Source organism: Dryobates pubescens, chromosome 32 (genome assembly GCF_014839835.1).
Source record: "Dryobates pubescens isolate bDryPub1 chromosome 32, bDryPub1.pri, whole genome shotgun sequence".
In the NCBI taxonomy this organism is placed as follows: Eukaryota; Metazoa; Chordata; class Aves; order Piciformes; family Picidae; genus Dryobates; species Dryobates pubescens.
In genome coordinates this window covers 7,890,503-7,916,656 of record NC_071643.1, presented here as the reverse complement: position 1 = coordinate 7,916,656, position 26,154 = coordinate 7,890,503, and the positions used below count along the sequence as shown (strand labels likewise).

The following is a 26,154-nucleotide window of genomic DNA, read 5'->3' as shown; positions in this document are numbered from 1 at the left end:
GCCGCTCCCACACTCGCATCACCGACGGTGGCAGCGGGGCCAGGTGAGGCCGGGGCAGAAAGCAGAAAGCTCTGACGGAACCCACGCTGCTTCCTTCTCTCCCGGCATGCAGCGCGCTGGTTTCCACCTCCGGTCTGCCTGGCTCTGTCCCCGGCTGGGAACGCTTCCGCCCGGAACTAGAGGGAAGGGGCCCTGTTTCCGGGAAGAGCCGAGCCGGGACGGATCGTTCTCCGCCCGCACTCGCCAATATGGCTGCTCGGCTGCTCCTGCCCGCGGCGCGGTGGTTGGTGGCCGGGGCCCGGACCGGGCGGGCTGGGATCAGTACCGCACCCAACCGCAACAAGAAGCGGTGGCTTCGCGCCTACCTGGAGCAGCAGCGACTGGAGGAGCCACCACGGCGGCGGTGAGAGCGGGCACGGCCCTGCCTGCCCGGTTCGGCTCGGCTGGGCGGAGAGTGGGAGGCAGTGAGGGTGGCTCGGGGAAGGGAGTGTAGCAGGCTCAGAAACAGATGAAATCCCAACGCCCAGGCAGCATCTCCTCCCGATTTGGAGCAGAGTGGTTTTAGCTCCGTGTGCCAGCGTGGTCCCGAGTTGGAGTGTGCAGGGCTCGTCCTGGGCAGGAAAACGGTGATGGGCGAACCGACCATGTTTGACACAGAGACCTTTACAAACCGGCTTTGATAGTCAGAAACATTTCCGTTTTCGTTTCCTTTCGCTTGTCTGAAAGGCGTGGTTCTTGCAGCACGGGTCATGTCTCGTTCCGTTACTGGATTTGTTTCCTTTTCCATCTCCGTAGGTCAGAGAAGCCAAACTGGGATTATCATGCCGAGATACAAGCCTTTTGCCACCGCCTACACGAGAATTTTTCGTTGGATCTTCTCAAGACAGCCTTTGTTAACTCCTGTTACATTGAAAGTGAGGAGGCGAGGCGCCGACAGCTGGGGCTGGACAAGGAAGCAGTTGCTCTTCACCTCCAGGATAACAGTAAACTTGGCGAACAGGGGATGGCTTTTTCACGCTCTTACCTGAGGCAGTGCTTTGAAGCTGCCTACCCAGATCTGCCTGCAGCAGGAACAGGAGCACTTGTTGATTTTCTTACTAGTCAGGAACTAGTTTCTTACGTGGCTCAAAACTTGTCCATACAGGACCTGACGCTCTGCAGAGACTTTCCTGCCCCACCAGATGTGCTACAGAGGACATTTTTTGCTGTGATAGGAGCACTGCTCGACAGCAGTGGGCCTGAGAAAACAGGGATCTTTGTCAGGGTGAGTCACTCCCTGTCAGTTATTTTTGTACTGACAACAATAGCCTTTAAAAGCCTCAGACATCACAGGGAAAAAAGGCAAACCCAGATATTTTGTCTTGTGTCTTGATCCAAGGAAGTGGGCAGAAGATCAACAACAGCTATAATACAACAGTGGGATCTGTCGGGTGGTGGCTGAGGGGAGTTCCGTGTGTTCTGCAGTGGGTTTAGGAGTTTTGGTTGGTTTTGGTTGGTTTTGGTGGTTTTTTTTCCCCTTAAAGATGCACAGCACTGGTTAAGCACAGGAAATCAGTTATTTCTGGTTTGTCAAGATGATGTTTCAGTATTTGCTGACACTTGCTAAGGGAAGGTGTTGCATTCCGTGCACTGCACTATGAAATAACGAAATCATTCTCTGTAAGGTCAGGCATCTCTTCCATTTTAAAACATTCTACAGAAAGCAGGGGCTGAGCCCAGGGGTGTTGTGTGTAAGAAATCCAGAAAGATATTGAGGTGCTGAAGTGAATCCAGAGAAGAGCAAGAAAGCTAATTAAAGGTCTAGAAATCAAGTCCTATGAGAGGAGACTGAGGGAACTGGGATTGTTTAGTGTGGAGAAAAGGAGGCTGAGGGGAGACCTCCTTGGTCTCTACAACTACCTGAAAGGAATTTGGGGTAAGGTGGGGGTCAGTCTCTTTTCCCAAGAAGCCAGTGACATAATGACAGGAAATAGCCTCAAGTTGTGCCAGGGAAGGTTTAGGCTAGATATTAGGAATAATATCTTCACTGAAAGGATTGTTAAGCCCTGGAACAGGCTGTTGAGGACAGTGATGGAGTCCCCATCCCTAGAAGAGTTTAAAAGCTATGTAGTGTGGCATTGAGGGACATGGTTTAGTGATGACCTTCCATACTGGATTAATGGTTGTATTCAAGGATCTTAAAGGGCCTTTCCAGCCAAAGTGATTCTATTGATTTCTGTGTGGGAATGCAGGCACCTAGAGATACTTCATACAAACAGCTTAAATTCAAATGCAATGTAACAAGTTTGAGCAGCTCCTCTCCTTCAAGTTGTCCTTTTCACTTGGTGAACCATCACTAATTTTGCAGTGAGGAAATGTCTGTTAAATTTCCTGATGACAGCAGCCCGTTGAGAGGTGTCTGTAGGACCAGCAGCAGGTGTGAGGCAGGAAGGCAGCCTGGCTGGGTGAAAGTCCTGCGGATCTGTGTGCTCCCTTCAGCCTGTTCACAGAACTCCCCTGATGCACAGCTTCCCTACTCAGAAGCATCAGAGTTTTGACCTTCACACTCAGACATGTATGCAGGTGCTGCTCTAACTCCTCTCAGGCAGGTGCTGATCCTGTGTTGTGTCTGGGTGGCTGACACATCCTGTCAGTGGCTATATTGGGCCCAGACTGCCAAACACAGCAGCACTAGTCACTTGTGCCCAGCCATGGTGGAGTACTGAGGTGGTTTCATTATTCATCTCTTAATTTATTGTCAGCTGCATTAATGCCTCTTTGTGTTGTATTGTTGCTTGCAGACACCAGAGGCTGGAGCCTTGCTACCCTTCCCATTAACTGTAACTTTTAAATACCTTTGTTTAGGATTTTTTTATTCCCCAACTGATCGGAAAAGACCTGTTTGAGATCTGGGAAGTGATCAATCCTATGGGCTTACTTGTGGAAGAACTGAGCAAGAGGAATATCTCTGCTCCAGAACCAAGAATTACCAGACAGCTGGGAGTCAGCACAGTTACGCCACTGTACTTCGTTGGGTTGTACTGGTTAGTACCCTGTTAATCTGAAGTGAAATGGATTTTGGCTGTGGGAGAGGGAAGGAGGGAAGATGGTCTTTTAGTTTTCTACTTGTGCTCTATGGTCATATCATTACAGCAAAGAAACCTTAGTGTGGGTTCCATATAAAATCAGCCCTTTGAGCACCGGCCAGGGCTTGCCACAGTGATACATAATGAGACACCAACAGTCTCTGACTGAAGGGCTTTGAAGCATAAATTGAATGCATGGAGGAGCCTGGGTGTGTTTTGGGTGAGCTGACAGATGGACCCTGCCAGCAGCATAACTGAACAGTTTGGGAAGCACCACAGCTGTATCCAGGGCTTAGGGGAGGCTAGAGACTTGATTTATATTCCAGAGAAACTTCTTAGTTTTCCAGTCACAGGCACTGTAAAGTATGCAGGAGTGCCTGATCCAGACAAGACTTAGGCAGTGCCAACCATCCCTAGTGTGCTTGTCTCAGATGTAGTCAGCACTTGTCCTGGTCTCTTGTCCAAGGATAATTATCACTCCTCTGGAACAGAACAGGACTTTCTCCCACCAAAACACATTGTTGTGTCTTGGCCATGTGAGCTGCAGGTAAATGTGTGAAGCCTGCCATAGATTGTTCTGATATATCGTACCTTGCATTGTATGCCTTCTAAGATTTGTTACCTTATATGAAAGAAAGGAACTCTGATTATTTTTCTTCTGGAATCTGTGCCCCTTCACAAACTGTTCCTGTTCCGTGCCCACAGATGTTGATTTGACAGAGCTGAGTACATTCTTCATAACATAGAGAGCTTCTCTGTGGGCCTTGTGAAGGAGTTTGGAAATGCTTACCAGGAGGAAAGAAAAGGCAGGAGCGTTTCACTTCTTTGTTTAAACTGTCCAGAGTAACAATTCTGCGTGTTTCTAACAGAGCTAACAAGAATCAGTGATGTGCTAGGAACTGAAATGCAGGGAGTTGTGCCCTTCCAGGACGTGGGTGCCTTTCTGATTGGAGTTCCCACTGTTGAATGTACAATCACTTAGCGTTGCAGGAGAGGCCAGTGGGAACGTTTATACACCTGTGTGCATATAGAAAGTACCTTCAGTATTCACAGACACCAGGGCAGAAAGCAGTCTGGCAGCCCTTGTTTGTGATATGCTGTGGTGCTCAGGAATCCATGATGAAAACGGTTTAAATTTTGGTTTTTTTTCCCTTCCCCAAGTGATAAGAAGATCATAGCTGAAGGTCCTGGTGAAACCTTGCTTGCCGCAGAGGAAGAGGCGGCCCGTGTGGCACTGCGGAAGCTCTATGGGTACACAGAGAACAGGAGACCCTGGGATTACTCAAAACCCAAACCAGCACTGGCAGCAGCAGCAAAGGCCATCAGCAGTAACTAGATGATAGAAGACATTTCTGTTTTCTCTCCCACACTACTGGCTTTTGTGCTTAACATGGATGTATTTAGGAAAACAAAATTCTGGTTTTGGTTTTCTGGTCTTCGGTGCTTGAAAGTTTCAAATCAAATATAGTGTTACAATAAAGTCTTTTCTTTTGTACCAAGTTCAATTTATGTTCATTTTCCTAAACATACCAGTAAGTACCCTGGTGTCAAATGTGTACCTCGTGGATGAGTTGTTTTTCCATACGTCACAGGAGGTAGTTTGGAATGTGGCTTACTGATGTGTGACAAAACCTCTCTGTACAGAGAAAGCTTTCATGGGTGCCTCCCTGGAGATGGATGTGAGGATATTTCTGTCAAGAGAGTTGAATTACATGTGCAGTGTGGGTTCTTGGATTGCTTCTGGATTCATTTGTTTTCATCACAGAATCATCAATGTTGGAAAAGACCTCTAGGATTGAGTCCAGCCACTAACCCTGACCGTGTGAAAGCATCAAGCGTGCTGTCCGTGATGACAACACTGTGTTGGTGATCCGCTGGAAGCAAAAAGAAGCACTGCCTGCACACCTGTAGCTCTTCTGATGTAACTCCAGGTAAATGGAAATTCACTTGGGAATAACTTGTGTACCTGCCTCACATTCCCATTGACTGTTCCAGGAGCTGTGTATGTGTCCTAGGAGATGAGATGTGTGAGGACTATGACTCTGGTGGAATGACCGCCCTTCAGTTGAGAGTCTGTTAAAAATGAGCTGGGCCCTCCAAGGAAGGAGTTGAATGTGGGAGAGTGGTTAACAATGAGTTTCTGCCCTATCCTGGTTGCAAAGAGACACAACAAGTAAATGTGTCTTCACTGATAAGGCAAAAATAAATCCAGAGGTGGCTGTTCAGGCAGACCTGATACGGCTGGTGGTAAGGTGTATCCCTTGCGCTCTGCCCCCTGGCATGAGTCTGTGTGAAGGACTCTTGGCCGCAAAAGGTCCCAGGCTGGAGCCACAGCTGCTGGGTGGATCCATGGTGCAGCACTGGGCACGAGGACAGGCTCTAGCTCTGCTCTGCTCGCTGGAAACAGGTACAAGTGTCCTCAAGCGAAGGATTAGCAGCTGGTGACTCTGTGTCTCCAGAGTTGGCTGTGACCTGCATCTTTGTGCATAAAATGCTTGTGCAGCTGGATAGCTGCAGAAAGGCTTTTCTTCTGCAGTCCAGCGTGGGAGGTAGGTGTGAAAGCTCAGCTATACAAAGGAGAGCAGAAAGATCAGTCTGGCATAAAGTGTGTGTAAAATTGCCTGGCCAGAATGCTGCACTCCACACAAGCAATCTTACTGCTTACATAAGCAAAGCCAATAAGGTCACTGTATTCCAGGGGAATAACAGCAAGGTCTGAAAAGAGGATAGAAACTGGGCATGCTATTTTTAGTTGCTAGATGAGGTATTTCTCTTACCTTTACCTATTTTAAAAGGTCAAGAGTGAAGGTGAGTATTTATATCCAAAGTTTGATATACCTACTGATTTCTATATCAGTATCAGTGTATTGGAGAGATGAAAAAGCAGTTTTGTGGCACTTTACCTTAAAAGAATATTTAAAACCTGCATATGGGCCTAAGTCCCAGGAGAAGGGGATTACTGAACAGTGTACTGGAAAAAAACTGAGTAATGCAAGATAAATCAATTTACTGTGTAGCACTTATATGGAATGCCTTGAGCTCCAACAGAAAGACAGTTTGGGGACATGGAAAGAAAGGACCAGATTTTTATAGAAGTGTGAGTGGAAAAGGAGGCTTTATAAGAAAACATGTCCTATTTTAAAGCTTCCAGAGGTCACAAAAGCATTGTGTATGGTATCTGTGCTTTAATTTCTGGCACTCAAGCATATATTTAAGGATTTATCATTGTATCAGTGGGATCATTACATACTTCAGATCAAGAATTTTGGTTTTCTTTTTTTTTTCTGAGTCAGTAGCCATCAGCAATAACAAAGTGATATTAAAAGATTGGGTAGACTGACAGAAAGCTATAAAGTCTGGTGAAAACAGCAGCTTTTCTTCAGCCAGAATCATTGTTCATGCTAGTTTTCACAAGGTCATGTGGTGACAGGATGAGAGGTAATGGTTTCAAACTTGAAGAAGTTCAATTTAGATTAGACATTAGGAAGAAATTCCTCACCAAGAGGGTGGTGAGGCACTGGTACAGATTGCCCAGAGTAGTTACAGAGGCAGCCCTGGAAATATTCAAAGCTAGATTGGATGGGGCCTTGAGCAACCTGGTCTAGTAGTAGATATCTCTGTCCATGGCAGGGGTGTTGGAACTCAATGAGCTTTAAGGTCCCTTCCAACCCAAAGTGTTCTGTGATTCTAAGTTTCTGTGATTTCTGTTACTGTATTTGCATTTATCCTTGCTTTAACTCACTCAATGATTTCTTTTAAGTGAAAATTACAATTAGTAAACCAGAACACTCTATTTTTGCACTAATGTAAAATATGATTGTAGTGGGTACTAAGAGCTGCATACAGTACTAGAAGCTAATCCTTTTTTCAGCTTTTCCTTCTTGATCTTTTTATTAATTCACATAAATGCTAATGTGCTCAGACAGAGATGTAAGTAAAATTATTAAATAAATGGACTACCAGTCATTAATTCTTAAAAGCAATGCCAGGTTTTGGTCTAGACTTGGTTTTGTTCCAGGTGTTGAATAAGCTCAGTGTGTAGATAATCTTGGGTTACTCTGTTTCTGCTGGCTAGATCCTTTGTCTTTGTCTAGAAAGTGTTTTAAAAGTGATTTTTATCTTGAGGAAGGTAAGAGAAGTTCTACTGCATTGGTCCCAGCTAAGTAGTTGGAGAAAGAAGTGCCTGAAAGTGTATCAAGAATTCTATTGAGTTACTTCTGTCTGGGGTATGTGCTTTAGCTCCCATGTCTTGAGCTGTTCAGTAATATCACAGAACACTTTGTATCATCTCCTTGATCTCATCTGCAGCTGCTTCTGGTTGCCATAACCAGGTATTTTGCTGTCATTTTCTCTTAAAGAAGTCCAGGAACAATTCTGGTCTTAATTATTGCTGTAATTTAAAGTCAGGAGATGGAAATGTCACAACTTTAATTTGTTAATTGAGAGTTTGAAATTGCTGGTGAACAGATACAGCTTTTACTGAAGATTCTGACACCAAACTGTTTGGGGTTTTATGATAAATCAAACATTTAAATAAGCTGCTCTGGGGTGGTGCTGCTATAAAAAGCCATGAAGAATTCCAAGCATCAAACGCTTTGTTGTCACTCTGCTTTGCAGGGCAGAGCACAAGGGATGATGCAGCACAGCAACATCAGCAGAGCCCTATTTCTTTTGTCCTTAATGCCACTGAGTGCTATGGTAAACCTTAAACAACCTCTAAACCATTTAGTTTCTTTTACAGCTGAGCTTTGGAGTTTGGTATTACGAGGTGCATTTAGTGTAGAGAAGCAGACAAGGAAAGACAGATTGCTTTTTATCTTTCTAACTTGATCCCCCTCAACTAATGGCACTGGTTTGGGGTGTTTGCCATTTCAGCTTGTCTAAGAAATTATTGACCAGTTAGGAAGATAAAATGGTCACCAGTGGGTCAGTAAATAGCCACAGTCATAGTGCAAAGTTCCACAGTTGACCTGTGGGACAGAACCAGAGCATTGAAGGCTATAGGTGATCCCCTATGTCACAGAGCATGCTACAGTGCAGCTTCTCATGGTGCACCTGAAATCTGGGACCAGCCTAGATGCACATAACCACAGTTTCACTTCAAGATCCTTGGCATTGTGTATTTTGAGTCCAGCTGCTGGGAACCTTCAGTGACTTGGTGTCCTGTAACTTCAGGAATGATGTAAAAATGAGATTGCTGGTAATTTCCATGTGTCAGTCTGTGTGCCACATGGACAGGAGGCAGGCTGCCCAAGTGCATAGAAACCTTGACTAGCAGCAAAGCTGCTGATTGTTCCCAGGTTTCAGAGGCAAGTGACATATTTAATGGTTCATTTATTGGAAAGATTCTTGTTGAACTTGTCAGTTTTTAATTAGTTGTTTCAACTGCCTACTGTGAGCTTGGCTGTAAGATGAAGTGTTGAGGAGCTGATTGTGGATCGAGAGAGAAACCCAGGCACTTCAAAAATAACAACTTTGAACAGTTTTTCTTGATTGGAGTACTATACTCATCACTTCCAAGTAACCAAAACCAACAGGGCCTAGATAGATAAAAGTATGATAAAAATTGGAATAAATGTCACTATTTTTCTCTGGAGAAAAATTCCCCTTACTGCACAAGGGATTTCTTGCAGTGACAGAATCTACCACTGAATCCTCTCTTACCAGATTCTGTTTGAACCCTGCAATGAATGCTTTTCAAACATGATTCTATTTTTGAAGCATAATACTACATCCCACTGACATGAAGATGGAGCTGACTGTAGAGAGGACTGAGGGCAGTTGTGGCTATTAACCAGCAGTGCTAAGGGGCTCTAGCAAAGAAAGTAAACAGACAGAACTTTGGAGCAAAGCTGAAACTGGGCCATACTCTGAAAAGTCACTGTTGGGTGCTCATTTGATAATAAGCATGAACTAGAATTAAACCCTTTGTCAGGTAGGTTGTACGGTGATCTCTGTCAACAATGGAAAGAGTAGGAATGCAAAACAAGAGCTTACCCTGGGTCAGTAACAAGGGAGACTTCTCATTGGTTACTATGAAACATTCTGCTGTGCTGAAATGGTTTTACTTTGCAATTATTACACTCAACCTTAACTCTGAGTTACCAAGGTTGTGGTTGTCACCTTGAGCCAACTGCAGCAGCTGGTGGCTAATCGGCACGACTGGGTGCCCACTGCCTCTATCTCTCCCCTGCACGTGTCACTATTTCAGCTGGGCACTTATCTGTGGGCACAATGTATATACAGAGAGGGAAAAATAAGCAGGAGGGTAGTTCTGGCATCAGAGTCATGTTTATAAGGTGGGTTTGAATACACTCAACCTAAAAAACTGGAAAGCTGAGCCTTGAGTTGTAAATTACTGAGCTCTGAAACAAGCCTGCTCAAAGCGGAGCAGGCTGCAAACCCCCTGCGTGTTCAGAAAGTGGAGCCTGGCAATTTGGGAAAGTCAGGGTGGACTTGGAGAGCTCTAAGGAAATTATACCAACTGTCACAAATTCTAACCATTACAAGAGACAGTTAAAAGTCACTGAGCTAATAGCTTTTGTCATGCTTTTGTTTCCATATTTGTGATGATTTATTGACTGTCAGGTTCCTTTTCCCTGCCAGTTTTCCTCATCTGTGGCAGTCTGGAAGAATGTGGTTTAGTGTTTTTCATTTTGTTTTTAAAGCTCTTCCACATCAAGGGCTGTACTTCCCGTGTTTATGTCAGCAAGACACTGCTTTATAATGACTGGGGTATTGCTCTGAGCAGGCACTGTCCCCAGTTTTTCACTCACTATGCTGTGTCAGAGGATGTATTCATTCTCTTCCATCAACTCCCTTGTCCACAAACAAAACTGGAAAAACAAACCAAACCAAGGTTTTGCTGCAAGGTCAGGCTGCAATTGTGTTCTGAACACTTTCTCTTTTCCTGTTGCCAAAACACACCATGTGGAATATTACTATGCCCACCACACCTTAATTGTTCATTTCTTTCTCTCTTCTCAGGTTTGGAATTTTTTAAAAGTAATTTACTTAAGCATGTGAGCAGTAAATATTAAATATTCCTTGCATGCCATGGGAAAAAAATATCTCCTTTTCATGTCAATCAAGTAATTTTGTTCAAGTCACATGCTGATGAGCATTTCTCTTTTACCTCTTGGTTAAGACACAGTTTTTCCCATTGGCAAGTACTTCAACAATCTGCATTCTCCATTGAACTTCACATGTTTTTTCATAGAGGCATTGCCACTTTAACCAGAGGATGCGTTCTGGAAAGACACCTCAGGTTTTCTGTAAGCTGTTTGTATCTCCAGCTATTGCTGGCAGTGTTGAAAGCTGTTGATGCAAGGCAAGGAACTGCGGCGCTCTTGCGGTGCAGCAAAGTATCTGAGGCCTCAGTGTCTGGGGATTCACTTCTTAAATTAATGCTTCTGAACAATTTGAGGGTTTGTCCTTTTACTTCCAAGCTAAATGATGTGGAAATTGCCAAAGTATTACCACTTCCAGCTGTATTTTTTCCCATGGATGGACTGAGATTAGTCTTCTCCTGCAGAAACCCTCCCTTAAGAGGATATTGGCAGCCACCAGGGATTATCTGTATCTATTCACTGCAACTGCACCAGCCTGTGCTGCATGCTCCAGAGGATTTTTTGTTTGTTCTGCATCTTGTTAGTGCTCTTACTTTTAACCTGTTCATACCACCAGCCAGAAAGCCCTGCTCTCTGCAGCTTGGTCAAGATACATTCTCACGGATTCATGGAAAAAGCCTTGATGGCAGTGTCTCAGAATTTAAAATGCCACTAATGAGAAACCTTAAATTTGAAGCACCAGGCTTGCTTTTGTAGTCCACTTCGAAAAGATTTTCTTTCAGAAACAGTGCCTGAAGAACTTAATTTTCCCTATAATCACATTACAGAGCTCATTTTGGTTATTCCTCTGTTTGAAAATCTGACCCCTGAAAGCTACATATCCCAGATTTCCCTATTTTGTTATGTCCATCTCCATTTCTTTACTCCAAGATACTGTCCTCCTCCATCTCCCTTCAAAGCCAATGGATGTTTCCATGATTTTTAGTTCTTCTGGTACTCATTGTATTAACTGGTTTGTTCAGTGGAGTGTAGAAAACTCTTTATCAGGCAAGATTCAGACACTGCTATACTGGAGTCATTGATTTGCCATCTCAATGTTTCACGTAGTGGAATGCAGGCAGGTATCTCATGGCCTGTCTTGGCACCCTGGACTCAGCCACTTTTTCCTTCCTTTTCCACCTTCTCCATCCTTTTTATCTCCAGGTTGAATTAGAGAATTAGAAAGTTTTGGCTCAATTTTCTGTGTGTAGATTTCAGTTGTGAATGCTGCTCCAGGATTACCATGAGCACTGAAGGATGCCTGCTCAGAACAGTGAATTGTGCTCTAGTGTTCCCCAAATCAGCCTATAAGTGATGTTTATCAAAAGAATTAACATTTTATAGAAGGAGAATATGTGGGTTTTGTAAAGTGAAGTCAAATAAAGGAACACTGGCTGAAAATACTCCTCCTGTCTATTTGAATGTCATTTCCTTCACTGAAGATGTCTGTCAAATTTCTGTCATTCTTTTTGCCAAATCTAAGGCAGTTCTAAGATAGCACTAACCAATAGCAGTCTCTACAAATTAGACTGACAAATCAATAATTTAGATTCATTAGCAGAAGGGAACAAAGGCCTCTTCACTCCCATGGGAGTTTTACATGAAAGAGGCAGGAGATGCCTGTCATCAAGTTCAGTTCTTCAGTACCTTTCCCACTGGAAAATACTCTGGGCTTTAAGTAGAAATCTCTTTCACAGGGCAGGAAATACACTATATAAACTTCAATGTGACTATCAAGTTGTTCCAGTTCAGAGAGCTGGGAGAGCATTTCCTAGTAGACTACTTTATGTAGCCAAATGTTGATGGTTTATGTATCTGCTTAGATTTTGTATCTCCCTCTTATTTAGAACTAAAAGTTAAACTCCTTCCGCCATCAAGGTCTGTCTTTTGGTTCTTTATCTCTGTATCTCCTCTTCCTTTATTCACAGGCGTTCCACAACCACTCTCTTCTACCTGTAGATGCTGGGCTGCCCCATGTATTGCTGACATCCCCATGGGCTGCTCCAGCACAGGCAAAATACAGTACAGCTTAATGTTGTTTTTCTACTGCTGTTTATAGGATCAGCTGTGAATACCCTTCCCTTTCAGCTTAAAGGGTAGCACTCTCCTCTGAAAGGATGCAGGAGACAGTTATTTTACAGAGTCCTGTGATTTGGGTTACAGTTTATAAAGCATTATTCAACTACAGGATCTTAGCAAACAATGATAAACCAATACTGATCAAAAACACCACCAGAAACATTGGCACATACCCTAAAAATAAAGGTCCTGTGAAGATAAATTTAAAAAGAAAAGCCCATCACCTCATGTACAAGATATTCCTCTGACACATTTTGCCTTCACTGCAGCTGTCTATTGCCATGTCCTTTCCCCTGCCTCGTTGGTGATTACAAACTGGAACGTGATCTTGTACGCTTCAGGCATGACGGAAATTCAAGAAGTGGGTCAAATAAAGAAGCAGGCTTGAAATATTGATAGCCTTTCAACATCACTGACCAAACTAGAAAGCAGAATTGTAATGCCTCCTCAGCTATCCAAATTTCTCAGTAAAAAGGGAAAGTTCCTGTAACTTTGGAGCAAGTCAATCTGCTGACATGCACTTCGGATCTGAAAACCTCCTGTTGAACTAGTCTGGATGGCACCATGAGCTAGGACAATGCTGTGCTCAAATCCCCCTCTGAAAACCAGTAAAATATGTTCTTCACTGAGAATGAAGTCCAGCCAGGAAACCTCATTCCCTTCCCACTGAAAAACTTGAAGGAGATTCCACTAAACTACACGGTGACTGATGCAATTTAGACAAAAAGAACCGTATTCTTAACAACACTAACTTCAGGATGCCCCTGGTTCCATTCATTTACATTCAGATTTTCCACTCAGTTTTGAAGAATGGCTGCAAGAAACTCATCTAAATTATCATTCACAGAGGTATCTTCAAGCTTAGAACATCATACTAAGAGGAAAGATGAGAGACTTTTTAACTACTACTGATGAGGATATGTTGGGTTACCTGTGGAAAGGCATTCTATACCTATATGGTTCTCTTCTTAAAACTTGTCTGGTGTGTTGATGTTGACAGGAAAACTCTAGTTTACTTTGCAGCACAAGGAGTGTCTTGCTCTTAATGACTGGCTCGTGGCTCTGCACAGCTTCAGCATGTCTCACCTGGAAACCATAAAAGCTCTATCAGTAGAGTAGATGTGTCATAAACTAAATTGAGAGTAGAGTCTGAAGAAGAATTGCCTTTTCTGTCTGTATTTTTTTGTCTCTCATACTTCCTGCTCTTCCGCTAGCTCTTGGGTTTGTGTCTTAAACTCTTACTTTCAACCTCCTTCACGTCCACTCCAGAGCCAGCACTTCTGCTTTGGATCTCAGAATTTTGTGTCTGTGCTGGCTGAAGATCACTTCACTCTATGTCACTCAAACTGAATGTCACACTAATGAAACATGGGATTTAAAAACTAAAGACCACTAACGTGCATTACCCAAGCCACGCTGCCGTGACTGTGCTCTTCTCTCTACTGGGAGGTCCATTGTCTGTACAATGGTGGTTATGGGTAAAGGTTGGGCTGTCAGTCATTCATGTTTCTTGATGTGTTAGTGTCACTGCTGGGAAATCTCAAATAGAAATGGCCCTTCAAATAAAAACAATTTGACCATTTCCCACAGTTACATTTTCTAGATTTAAATAACTCTCAACAACCCATACTGGTTTCTGTGATGTTACTATGACTTTCACTTCTTCTGATCTCTTAGTAAAACCTTTCAACTCATCAACAAAAAACTACTGCTTAAACAGGCCCAGACACACTAATCCATGCTCTTTAACAGAGCATTTCAGTGAACACCGTCACCAGCTACACTTTGCTGTGTTCTCTCTCAGCATTCTCAGAACACCCTTCATACACACATATTGCAGCACATACAAATAGTCACCACAGATCTGATATACCTAATCCCAGGCTTCATTCCATGAGCCCATCAGCAGTGAAGCAAGATGGATTTAATGGCCCATTAGCCCTTCAGCATGATCATTTTCATGTCACTCAGCCTGCTGGGTTAATTGCTTTAAAATGTGTATTATTGACCCCAATCCGAGTGGCAAATGGAGAATGCCTTATTCATCTCCCATATGTACATTCTTAGACTGTTTCTTTTGGTCTTGACAATAAGTCCTCTAGATGCTGTGCTTGTGTAGTATCATTTATACCCCATTAGCCCACACTAGGGCTTACTGAAGCAATGTCTTTCAGATACTATTACCCATGACTAGGCCAACTTTTAGGTTCTGTTTTTCATGTAAAGAGAAATGCTGCAAGCATAAGAACTCATTGTTTTACCTCTAGTTAGGAAATCAATGTTAAAGCTAAAAGCTGTATCAAGTGCAATAGGGATTAAGCACTTTGAGGATAAACAACTGCCCACTGTTAGACAAAAAGAACCATATTCTTAACAACACTAACTTCAGGATGCCCCTGGTTCCATTCATTTACATTCAGATTTTCCACTCAAACAGTTTTGAAGAATGGCTGCAAGAAACTCATCTAAATTACCATTCACAGAGGTATCTTCAAGCTTAGAACATCATACTAAGAGGAAAGATGAGAGACTTTTTAACTACTACTGATGAGGATATGTTGGGTTACCTGTGGAAAGGCATTCTATACCTATATGGTATACCTTCCAACCAAACCCACCCAAACATCTGGTCACTAGGAGGCGTGAACAGAGAAAAATGTGAACAGAAACGGAGTAGGAGAGAAAATACAGGGTAGAGAAACAGAAAAAATATGTCAGGAAAATAAAGGTGAGAAGTAAAGCTGCAGAGTTTTTATTTTCCTTATCTTGGTGCTGGCCATGAATAACATCAGAACTCTTTCTTCCTGTAACAATTGCAGCCTGCTTTACTGTAATATGAAATTCATGTGACTCCTATTGAACTGTGATGGATTTGAGCAGTGCTAAGACTTTCCCTGGGAGCTCAGTCCCACAGTTTAATGACAGCAACTACTTCAGTAACAACAGTGTTGTTTTTATTAACAGCTGCTCCTACGTGAAGTTGGATGTTCTTGCTTCAGTTACAAAGCACCTTTGACTCTCATGGAAACAAAACCCAGTCCTGTGTAGCAGTTCTCCACCACAGCAGGTGTTGTGTCTGATCATTGCTCTCTGAAGTATTTTCCAGAAAAACAAAACAAAACAAATCAAAAGCAAAATAAACCAAACTTGGTTTTTTTAACCTTTAAACTCTTTTCTTTCCCCTAAATTTAGGTCATCTGCTTTAGGTCATTTAGATCATTGGCAAATCTCCAAGGTTGGCATGTTGCACAGAAGCCAAAAACAAACGAACCCTTCTGAATAGTAAGAATAAGAGTGTTTCAGGGAAAAGTGAACAATTTGGTCCTTGTAAAACTAGAAATATTCAGTGTTTACTTTTAAGCATTCATGATGATCTAATGATTCACTGGTGTTTATTTTTCGCTACGAACAGCTCCTACCATCCACCCACGGCTCCTGCCATGGAGATCACTGCGTTACACTCTGGCTTTAAAACTTTGGGCAGCTTGATTGGCTCGTGCAGATCCACACACCCAGGACATTCAGAGGAGGAATGGTCAATCACTGATACTGAACCCCTAGTCCTAGATTTTTTTTAAACTAAACTAGAAGGAAAACACAGCAGATCAGATATTGCTCCTACAAAAGCTAGAGCTAACATATGTGCTGACGTCAGAGCTGAAAAACTTGATCCTGAATATGCTGAATTGGGATTCATTGAACCTTAACAGATTTTAATCACACGTGTTGCCAGGCAGCTTTCCAAATTAAATCACCAAATTATAAAGTAAATGTTTTTTTAATGTATATCCATTTTATGCACTGTTGAAAAATACTCCTTTAGGCCTTTGTAAGGAACAAGTGCAGATTTGTAGATCGTAGCAGATTTGAGTTCAAGCCAGACCCAAGGATTCCTCAAGGATATCATCAGATTTGTATGACTGCTGGCTCTGTTCTCTTTCTTTTGATAAGGAAAGTGCCCAGTTGGGCACCAACATCCAAATTCCCAAGGGGAAACTGCCCTTTTCAAAAAGGAGAGACACACAACATTTTCCCTCACAAGTCCTGCTGCCTTGTGTAAGCTGCTCTGGCTATTCTCGCCAGCTGGGCCCTTGTGTGTCATCACAGCCACTGGCCTGTCTAGCAGCAGTCATGCCAGGGACCCCTAGATGCCCCTCAGGGGAATGCTTCACATCTGAGCAGGCTTTGAGCCTCCCCCAGGCCTACCCTCACAGAACCATTGAATCACAGCAGCGTTTAGGTTGGAAAATATGTTTAAGTACACACCATTAACCCAGAATGCTAGGCCACTATTAAATCGTGGCCCTCAGCAGCACATCTATGCTGACTCGTATTCATTCTGATGTTAACCAGCACCTCCAGGAACTTTTCCTTCCTACCACTCTCTCCCAAGCCATTGTATATTTGGGTTGTGGTGACCCAAGCGCAGGACCTGTTACTTGCCTCAGCCACTGCTTTCCCGAGCCTCCATGATGGAACATTCAGACTTTGGGAAGACGAGGGATGTTCACACAGCCATTCAGAGAAAGGCAGCTCAGAGGAGGGCAGTTTGGAGGCCACGGGGAGCGCTGGGGCAGGGCGTTCGCTGCTTGACGGCACAGACCCCTCTTCCTGCTGTCCTGAGCCCGCCTCTCAGCGCGGCCTGAGACCCTCAAAGACCGCGCCCCGAGTACTCCCCGGGGGAAGCAGCCTCTCCTCCCCGAGGCACGGCGAGCCGGGCATTTTCGGGAGGGTTTTCCATTAGCACTCCCGCCCTCCGCCCCGGAGCCGTCCCGCCGGGGGACGGCAACGACATGGCCCAGCCCGAGGCACCGCCCCACAGGCCGGGGTTGTGGCGGAGGGGGAGCGCGTCCTCCCACGCGACAGGGGGCGCTGCAGTCGGCGGGCGCGTTCAGCCTCGCCGCTGAGCCGCCATCTCCGTCTCTGATCTCATAAAGGTGTCGCGCAGGTTCCGCCCGGGTTCGTCATTCAGCCGCCCCGGGCCTGCCGCTGCCGCCGGCCTCCTCTGCGTCGCGAGACCCTCCCCCGTCCTCTCCCGCCGTGCCGCCGGCCGGCGTAAGCGGTGACTGCGTTCCCGCCCCGGCTGGCGCCGGCTGCCCTCCCCGCCCCTTCCTCCCCCCCGCCCTCCCCGCCCCGGCCCCCTCTCTCGCCGGCCGGGCCCCGGAGCGCCGCTGTCGGGGTGTGAGCGGGGCCCGGCGCCGTGTTGGGCCGTCCCCTCGCCGGCGGGGCCATGGCCGCCAGCGCCAAGCGGAAGCAGGAGGAGAAGCACCTGAAGCTGCTGCGGGAGATGAGCAGCCTCCCGCCCAACCGCAAGTGCTTCGACTGCGACCAGCGCGGCCCCACCTACACCGACATGACGGTGGGCAGCTTCGTGTGCACCTCCTGCTCCGGCATCCTGTGAGTGTGGGCGGGGGGCCCCAGCTCCATCCCTCTGAGCCGGCCCGGCGGCGGAGGGCGGCCCTAGGGGCCGGCGGGTGACCTCTTCTCCAGGCCGGTCCCGGGGGTCGCTTGGCTGCGGGGGCGGCGAGGCGAGAACAGCCAGTGCGCGGGATGCAGCGACTTGCCTTCGGTCTGCTGCGCCGGCCGGTCCCCCCGGGCTTCCCCTTCCTCGGAGCCACGTCGGAGGGGAGCAGACGGGAGCTATCCCGGGAAGGGGACGGCAGGCGGGGTAGTATTCGCCAAAATCCCCCATCGGAGCCCTCGGTGCGGGAGATGGCGGTTGCTAACCGGGTGGGTGTGTGCGAGGCCGGGGGGCAAGGCAGCCTTGGCGGCTGGGCAGCCGCAGCAACCCGGTGCTCATCCTGTAGTTGCCCCTAGGGAGGTGTTTTCCTGCACGTAGGGAGTATAAGCGCTTGCCAGCGGGGCGCGCATGAAGGGTGAGCAGCACCGCCACCCCACTGGAAGTCGTTGAGAGTGTGACAATTAAGGAAGAGTTTGGAGAATACTTTTGAAAGGGCGCACATGGCAGAACAGTTCACTTTTGTCGTAGTCTTGAAGACGTAGGGAGACTAACCCTATTGTGAATACCGAGTTTAACGTTTAAAAATCTTGCTTTAAATTAAGTTAAATAACCAGTCTAGTATTTTGTGTTTAAAATTGTGCTTCGTAGTAGTTTTTAAGACAGCTATCTGAGCTCTAGCTTAGAGGATAGACTCTAGCCTTAATAGCTTTGTATCCATGATCAGAAAAGTAATAGAAGGCTTTTCCTGTTACTTCTTACAAACTATATATATAAACCTTGGGAAGGGTTTGGCTCTGATAAAGTGAGTTGTATTTTTCCTGTTCCTCATTCCTGCATGGGCCTTTCTACTACTCCTCCTTCCTTTTCCACCCTTTCTGATCCAAGATAGTGTGTATGAAACAAAGAGTTGAGATCTGTCAGTTCTGAGTTTTGCTTGCAGATACATCCTGCTGCCTTAAATGTTGCTGTTTCCATGGCTGAATCTGTTTGCTTGTCAGTGTTTCTCTGGCATTGTGCTTATGGAGTGGAGCAGAGTCAGAGTAGCCCAAGTAAGAAATAGTATGTTAAAGGACACAGATTTGTGCTTTTAGGAGTTTGAGTTCATAAAAGTCATTCAGGAGCCTGAACTATTTTCCATCCCTTTACTAAGAAGGGCTAAGTACCCCACACAGGTCTTCCAAGTGAGGTCTGGTGTTTTAGAACAGAATTGGTAATTATACTGAGATTCAGAACAAAGCAAACATGTAAGTTTAGTTGCTGAATTCACATGGAACAAACTGCCTTCTATAGTACTAGACAGCTAATTAGTCTAAGGGTATTTCTTCCTTTCTGCTTTGTGTAAACTTTTGAACAGGCTTGATGTGAATACAGAAAATACACTTGGGTTTTGGGACTGAAAAGAGACTCTGGTTTTTGACATACCCATGCTACTTAATCAGCCAGCTATGGCTATTGTTTGTTCTGTTAGCAAACTGTTATTTGTGCTGGCATGTGAAACTATTTTAAGCTACTGCACAGAGCTGATTTAATGGTTGCACATGTTCTTACTGGTTAGACTGACAGCATGATGAAAGCACTCCATAAGAATATTTTCCTTTTATTTTTCAGGCTTTTTGACCTTAATGGAGAAATACATTGAGTGCTGCTGATATGCTTAGCATGGGTTCAGCAGGATTTGTTGTGTGGGCTGGAAAGTATGGACTGGTTCAAAGTCTATGGTCCAGTTTACAGTAACTAAAAGGATATATGTGCAGTGAAATGGCTCGTAAGCAGGGGACAGCTGTCACTTGTTATTGGCCATCATTTGGATGTTACCATGCTTAAAGGAGGAAGACTTTTTCTGAGGAAAAGCTGTTCTTGCATTGGTCTTCTAATAAAATGCAAATCATTCATTTGCATTCTAAATATGCAGCGTTTTTGTGTGGCTATAAAAAAGAAACAGTTTTAGTTGTTAGAGCTAGTAACACCTACACTTAAAGCTGGAGTAAAGGGCTGTTAAGAAGCCTTAAAGCTGTCTTCTAAAATAATTTTGAGCTCATTCTTTCATGTTAGCTTGGAAATACTTTCATAAACTGTGAGTGCATGATCCTATGTATTGGTTAATACCTCGGAACCTAGCCAGTGGGATATGTTTGTTAGTGATGAGATGTGGTGTAGACATAGGTCATGTCTGTTTCATAACTAGAAACTGTCACTTCTGTCAGAACAGTGCTTCATGCAACTTGTTTCATTTCCAGGAGCTTTTCACTGTAGAATTTCATGCTGGAGGGAAATGCTTTGGGAAGAAACCACATAATGGAAAAGAAAGTGTAGAAGTGCTGCTGCTACTGTAGTTCGTAATGGCTGCTTGCATTCTACCTCATAGTACTTGCTTTACTGTAAAGCTTTAATAATCTTATTACTTCATCTTGTTTGTATACTGTGTGAATGACTTGCATTGCTGCTTAGTTTAATTTTTTCTAATCTGGTACAGGAAGTATTCTAGGAGTCAACTGCTCCAGTTTTCTCAAGTACAAAGTGCCCAGTGCAAGGTTAAAATACTTAGTACGTTAACAAGTCGTCTTCATAAAGGTTTCTTAGTTAATTAGAAGTGGTTCCTAACACAAGTATTATCTTAGGCTTGTTGCTGTAAGTACAGTTAGCTCTAAAGTTTAAAAATCTGAAGTGTAACTTAGTTTTGTTGTTAGTTTTTTATTGTGTTTATTCATTGTCCTGTCAAGGACAGTCAGTCAAACCCAAACCTTCTTTCTGGATCCATCCTTGATTTCCTCTAAGGGAGTCCATGTTCATAAAAGTGTAGAACCATTAAGGGTTGGAAAAGACCTTTGAGATCATTGAGTCCAACCATAACATGACTACCATAACTACTGAACTGTATCCTCAAGTGCCTCAAGAAAAGAAAGAAAAGCCATCAGGTTTGTTGATGGATTTAGATATTACACCTTACTGTTTTTGTAACTGTTGCCCGAAATAGTATGTCTGGAGTGTTTGAGTGCTGCTGTAAATGAGAATTAGTGACTTTGAAAAGCTATGTTTCTGACTTCAGTGTTGAAGGTGAGTCATGTCAAGTTAAAAGTATGAATGGCACAGAGGAAGTCCTTAGCTCTGATACCGAGGTTTTACTTTTTCTCATCTGTTTGGGTTTACCAGAGCAAAAGTTCTGCTATGTAAAATGATGCAAGCAGGAGAAAGTTTGTGAATAGCAGTGTGGACAGTGGCTTCCTCTGCAAAGACCCCCGTGTGTTCCCTGTATTTACGTTTTCTCCATGTGGAGACAAGCATGCTGGGATCATACAGGTTGTGTCTAATTTAACTTTTTAGCGTTTGACAAGAATGGAGGATATGTGGAAATGGACACACAGTCATTTCTTCTCTGAGAGTGGGAGGCAGTGCTCTAGAGGAGTGGTCTTCTCAGGTCAAGGATTACAGTAAACATCTTGACAAATGATGTCAGAGAGATTCTTGCAGTTTGACAGAAGTCCTTTGCTTTGAGGGATTGTCTTGGTAGCAGTGTTACTGGGTGTCCTGCTGACAGTGATACCCATCCCTTTGTTTTACCAAAGCCTCCTTGCCTTGTTTCTCTGCTTGGCTGTGCCTATTTGCTTTTGAGTGCTTCTTTACTACTCTGGGTCACTCTGAGACAATTTTCATTTAACCTTGACTTAAAAATACCTGCTGATGTGACAATTCAGACTCTGTGCTCTCTCTCACTGCTGCCTTCCTTACTTCCTCCCAGCTACTGAGGAAGTCTCTTCAGATGTTTGCACTTCTTGCTTATGTCAGGAAGACACAACAATGAATGTTTAGAAGATATGATTACAGTGGGGAATGCTGAAGCCCTTTTATGCTATTTCTTAAAATTGGATCCTGGGGCCACCTTTAGTCTGTTTGTAATATTCCTAGTTGAAATGTTGAGTTCACAATTTTCCTGGGTGAGGGTCTTCTGTACCAGCTATACTGGAGTGTTTGAGGACATGCCAATAAGAAACTGAAAAACAGGTCTTGGTGCAGTGGTGGTGGATTATTGTCTCTGTCCCCAAAAGGCATTTTGCAGGAATTAAAATGCTTTAAATAGTGTAACAGTGAAGGTGATTCTGGTTATGCTGGTGTGACTTACCAATCTTCCTTTCCCTTTGGAGCACGTTTGGAAAAGGGTGCTGTGTGTTTGTGTATGCATATGGTTCTTAAAGGAAGACAAAGAAATACCTTTATTAATAAATTGTGTCATGACTGGGAAGAAAAGGAAATGTCTATACCACAGCTAATACTTTGCAGTTGAGAAAGGATGCTTGCTTTTCCTTAGTAAAAAGTTAAATTAACCTTGATTGTGCTTCTAAATGTACGTGTGAGCCTTTTGCTGTTAAAAATAAATGAGCTTGTGAGATGGTGGAGGGTCTCCAGGGAGGTCTACAAGTATCAGCAATGGCCACTGCTGCTTATGTTCTCTATTGCTACCAACAATGGCATAGAAATAATAAGGAATGGTGTGATACTGGGTTTTCTAAGGCTTGCTTTCCAGAGACCTGGGGAGGTAGTGTGCTTTGGGATGGCTTGGCATTTGACTTGCCTCATAAACTTCCTGCTTCTTAGGGGATCAGATTTTGCTGGCTTAGTCTTGAGATTGTGCTAGAATTTGATTCAGGGGAGGATGAAGAGTGTTGAGCAGCCATCTGCCCACTGTGACTATTCTAGCAGAGCCCACCCCTTAATTTTTTTGTTTTCGTCTGGCCTTAGCAGCTGACTTTGCTGACATGTGTCTGAGCTGAATGCAGGAATGGCTGCTCTGCCAACAATCACAAGTTCAGCCGTAATTTGCTACTAAATTATGTTAGTAACAAATGTTCAGTGCTCATTGACAGTGTTTTGAATGTTTAATGTTTCAATTGCCAGACTTCAGAATCTTGTGTCAGTGACCTTAGAGCTTCCTTTGTTTGAGAATGCCAGTTTAACAATGCTCTCTGAGGAACAGAGGTCTCATGTCCTGCTTGTGTTCTCAGCGGCTGCCCTTGTGGCAGGCTGTGTCACCAGACACTTGGGCTGAGTTGGTGGAGGATAGTCTCACAGCTGGAAAGTTCTGGTCATAGTGCTGTTCTGCAGAAATAACCATTGCTGAGTATGAAGAAGGTTGGCAGTGATGAGTGGGATCTACGTGTGGGATGTTAAGCTATGGTGTGCTGGATAAGTGCAGATGGCAGAACAGTCTTACTCAGTTGTCTTTCTCAAGAGTCTCTTATGTGACAGCAGTGAACTGGAGTAAGTGCTGAGGTAGCATTTGATTGCTGTCTTCCTCAGTGTTTGATTGCTTTCCTTCCTGTAGTAGGGAAAGGAGTAGCTAGTACCATGCACAGATAAGGGTTGCAAATATTTGTTGAGGGTCAATTTAAAGCTCTGCATTATTAATTTGAACAGAGGGACTAGAATCCATTTTGTCCCCTGTTAAATATGGAATACTGTGAAGTGTTAGAACTATGCAAGCAAGTGGTAGGTATATTTTTCCAGTAAAAAAAGGCTTGTTAGTTCCTCATAAGGGATAATTGTACTTGGCTGTCTACCAACAAGCTTCCCCTGTAAGTAGATGAGCTGTTTGTGAATCATTTCGGTCATGTAGCAACCTCTGTAGGTAAGGAAGGGTGTAAAATAAGTTAGGATTTTTGAAGTAAGAGTGGAACCCTGCACTTAGCCTTGCTAAATCTCATTGGCCTCTGCCCATCATCCAGCCTCTCAAGGCTGCTCTGCAGAGCCCTCCTACCCTCCAGCAGATTGACACCTGCTCCTAACTTGGTGTTATCTGCAAACTTACTGATGATGGACTCAGTTCCCTTGTCCAGATCATCAATAAAGATACTGAACAGGATGGGGCCCAGCACTGATCCTTATGGGACACCACTAGTGACTGGCTACCAACTGGATGTGGCGCCATTCACCACCACTCTCTTGGCCCGGCCCTCCAGCCAGTTCTTGACCCATTTTAGAGTGAATCTGTTCAAGACACGAGCTGCCAGCTTTGCCAAGAGTTTGTTGTGGCAGGTGGTGTCAAAGGCTTTGACTATACTTGTCTGTATAGTACTACTTGATGATTAACTTGGCATTTGTGGCTAAGTCATGTCCAGGATTTCCAGTCTTCCTGGGCCATCAGTGTGGGGCTCTAGTCTCTCATCATTGCCAGACATCTGATGCTTCTGCCTTGTAGTCAGACCCATAGGAGTAGGGCATGTCTTCTTCCTTCAACAGGAGGGTGTGAAAGAGAAGAATCTGCCTTATCATAGCTATCATTGTCTAAATTGGGGAACTTTTGAACCTGAACCTTAAAATCACAGTCTTTGGTAGACAGGCACATAGGAAGTCTCTGATTAGACTCTGCTTTAATTCCACTTAATACTGCTGCTTAACACAGATGAAGACCCATGTTTACTGATGTAAGTGCTTTGAAGAGCCCTAATAGTATATCAGTGCAGAGTAGCTACTGTTCAAGTAACTTGTGCAGTGTCTTTGGTGTAAATATGGGTACGCTGTAGCAGTTACAATGCACTGACTGTAAAAATTTGTTTCCAGCAGAAGCCAATGTGAAAGTTCAGGTATGCTACCTGTGCTGAAAAACATGTATTAGCAAATCACTCTAGCTTTTAAAATAGTCATTAAATAGTTCGTAAGTGCTTAGCTGTGCATCTTCCTTAGGAGGAGGAGAGCAAATTGAGCAGACTAAGGCAGACAAAACCGCTTTCATGGTATAGAAGCAAGGCGCAGGGAGTGGAACAAGTGTACATGAAATGCCAGGTGTATGCTGACATGGCTTCTATGCTGTCACTTAACACATGATTCTGGTGTCACTTAGTGAAATTTGATTGCTTGCATAGAGGTTTTTTTAAAAAGGTGTTTAAAAAAGCCACCAAAAAATCAAGCAAAACCCAACCAACCAAGCATGAAACTAACATCAGCTCTACAACAATGGATTTTTAGCTGCACACAACTCACATGGATTTTTTTAAAGTTGCACCATCTTAAAATGAATATTAACTTAAAAAGTCTTAGATGATAATGCACAGTGTTTTAATAAGCTTATTTGTGATAAGATGTGGATTTTATTTACAGCTAGATGAAAGATGTTCAATTGTTAATGTCAATTTGTCATTCTGAGACAGGAAGTTAATTTGCTGGTGGTTGAGTTACATGAACCTAAACTGTCTTGCAACATCAGTCACTAACGTTGATAAAACTGCTGCATTCCTGTTGAGGTGCTGAACCATGGAGTAATTAAAGATGCTTGGGTTTTGGAACATTTGTTTAAGCAAATAGCAGTCTGTAAAACTAATTCTCATATGCCACTAGGTATGTCTGACTTCTCTTTTTAAGGTGCTCAAACACATTGCAAACATTCTTTATTTTTATCCAAACGTTTCAAACACTGAGTGTCTTTCATCTTTAGAATGAAACTTAGGCTAGAATGTTACTGCTTGGTGTTCAAATCAGTATCCAACTTAACTGAAAATGTGGGGATGTTCTAGTGCACGATCAGAGCTGTCTTTTTACAGGTACAGTGCAAGATAAATGCACTTCCCCCCATTGTACTTAAAATGCTAAAAGTTGTTTAGAAATTGAGTAGAAGGTGTTAATCTATTTTGTCATTGGCTATTTTGATGTGCAACAGTTTAATTTACAGCTAGTATTCTTAGAATAATGACTACTAGTGTTCTGAAATTAGATGCCAATGATTATTTTTTTGTAGTTCTTATTTTGTTATTCCTAAAAGCAAAAAAGCTGTCTTCTATCAATTGGTTTGTCAATGATTTGTGCCCTGTATCACATCCCTTGAAAGTTTTCCCCAACTTCCTTTCTGGAACCTTTCTTCTCATTTACCTAACTACAGAATTGTGTGCTTTGATATCACGTAGTTTGTTTACTTTGTTTTAAGACCGCGTTGCAAAAATCCAATTTGGTTAATCTGAGCATTGAAGTAACCACCTTGTATAGCCTGCCTTAACAACTCTGACACATGTGGGATGTGGTGTTCTTGTTTCCATTGAGCAAGACTCGGCTGGATTTTAATGGCGAGCGTTTGTGGACAAAAGCAATAGTTAGCATGTATTTAAAGAATACTTGAACAGAAAGAAAGCGTTTTTCAGCAGGATTTTTCTGTGTGCTGGCAGATTGAATGAGCAGAGTTTGACATGTCAGGCTTTGGCAGAACCAGTGACTGGAGTTAGCCCTGCTGCAGCAGTCTGGGTGGGGATTTGAGGATGCTGCTGGTCTCTGCTTAAAGGCGAAGCTGCTGAGATTTTGAGCGGTTTCATTAGTGAGAGTGGCTCTCATTTGAGGGTGCAATGAAAACATTCGTCTTTTGGCTTTTGTAGTGTTCAGGAGGAGGAGGACGACAGAGCCAGCAAAGAGATGCTGGGAGGTAGTAGGAAATACAAGTTAAATGCAGAGAAAAAGCTGAAGAGCA

General features: G+C 43.9%; 2 protein-coding genes across 10 annotated transcripts in view; both read left to right on the top strand.

Annotated features, from left to right (window-relative positions):
* The first annotated feature begins 248 nt into the window (after positions 1-248).
* Positions 249-6,320, top strand: MRPL44 (mitochondrial ribosomal protein L44). Its single transcript, XM_009896296.2, has 4 exons — positions 249-403; positions 796-1,264; positions 2,845-3,023; positions 4,227-6,320. Exons 1-4 carry the CDS (start codon positions 249-251, stop codon positions 4,399-4,401), a joined length of 978 nt encoding a protein of 325 aa, XP_009894598.1. The 3' UTR covers positions 4,402-6,320.
* Positions 6,321-17,248: 10,928 nt separating this feature from the next.
* The window catches only part of AGFG1 (ArfGAP with FG repeats 1), a 35,584-nt gene continuing 26,678 nt past the window's right edge, over positions 17,249-26,154 (top strand). For all 9 annotated transcript variants that reach the window (XM_054175570.1, XM_054175569.1, XM_054175575.1 and 6 more), the window contains exon 1: positions 17,249-17,650. In XM_054175570.1, the coding sequence (XP_054031545.1) occupies positions 17,484-17,650 (167 nt within the window). In that variant the 5' untranslated portion in view covers positions 17,249-17,483. The remainder of the gene's footprint in view (positions 17,651-26,154) is intronic.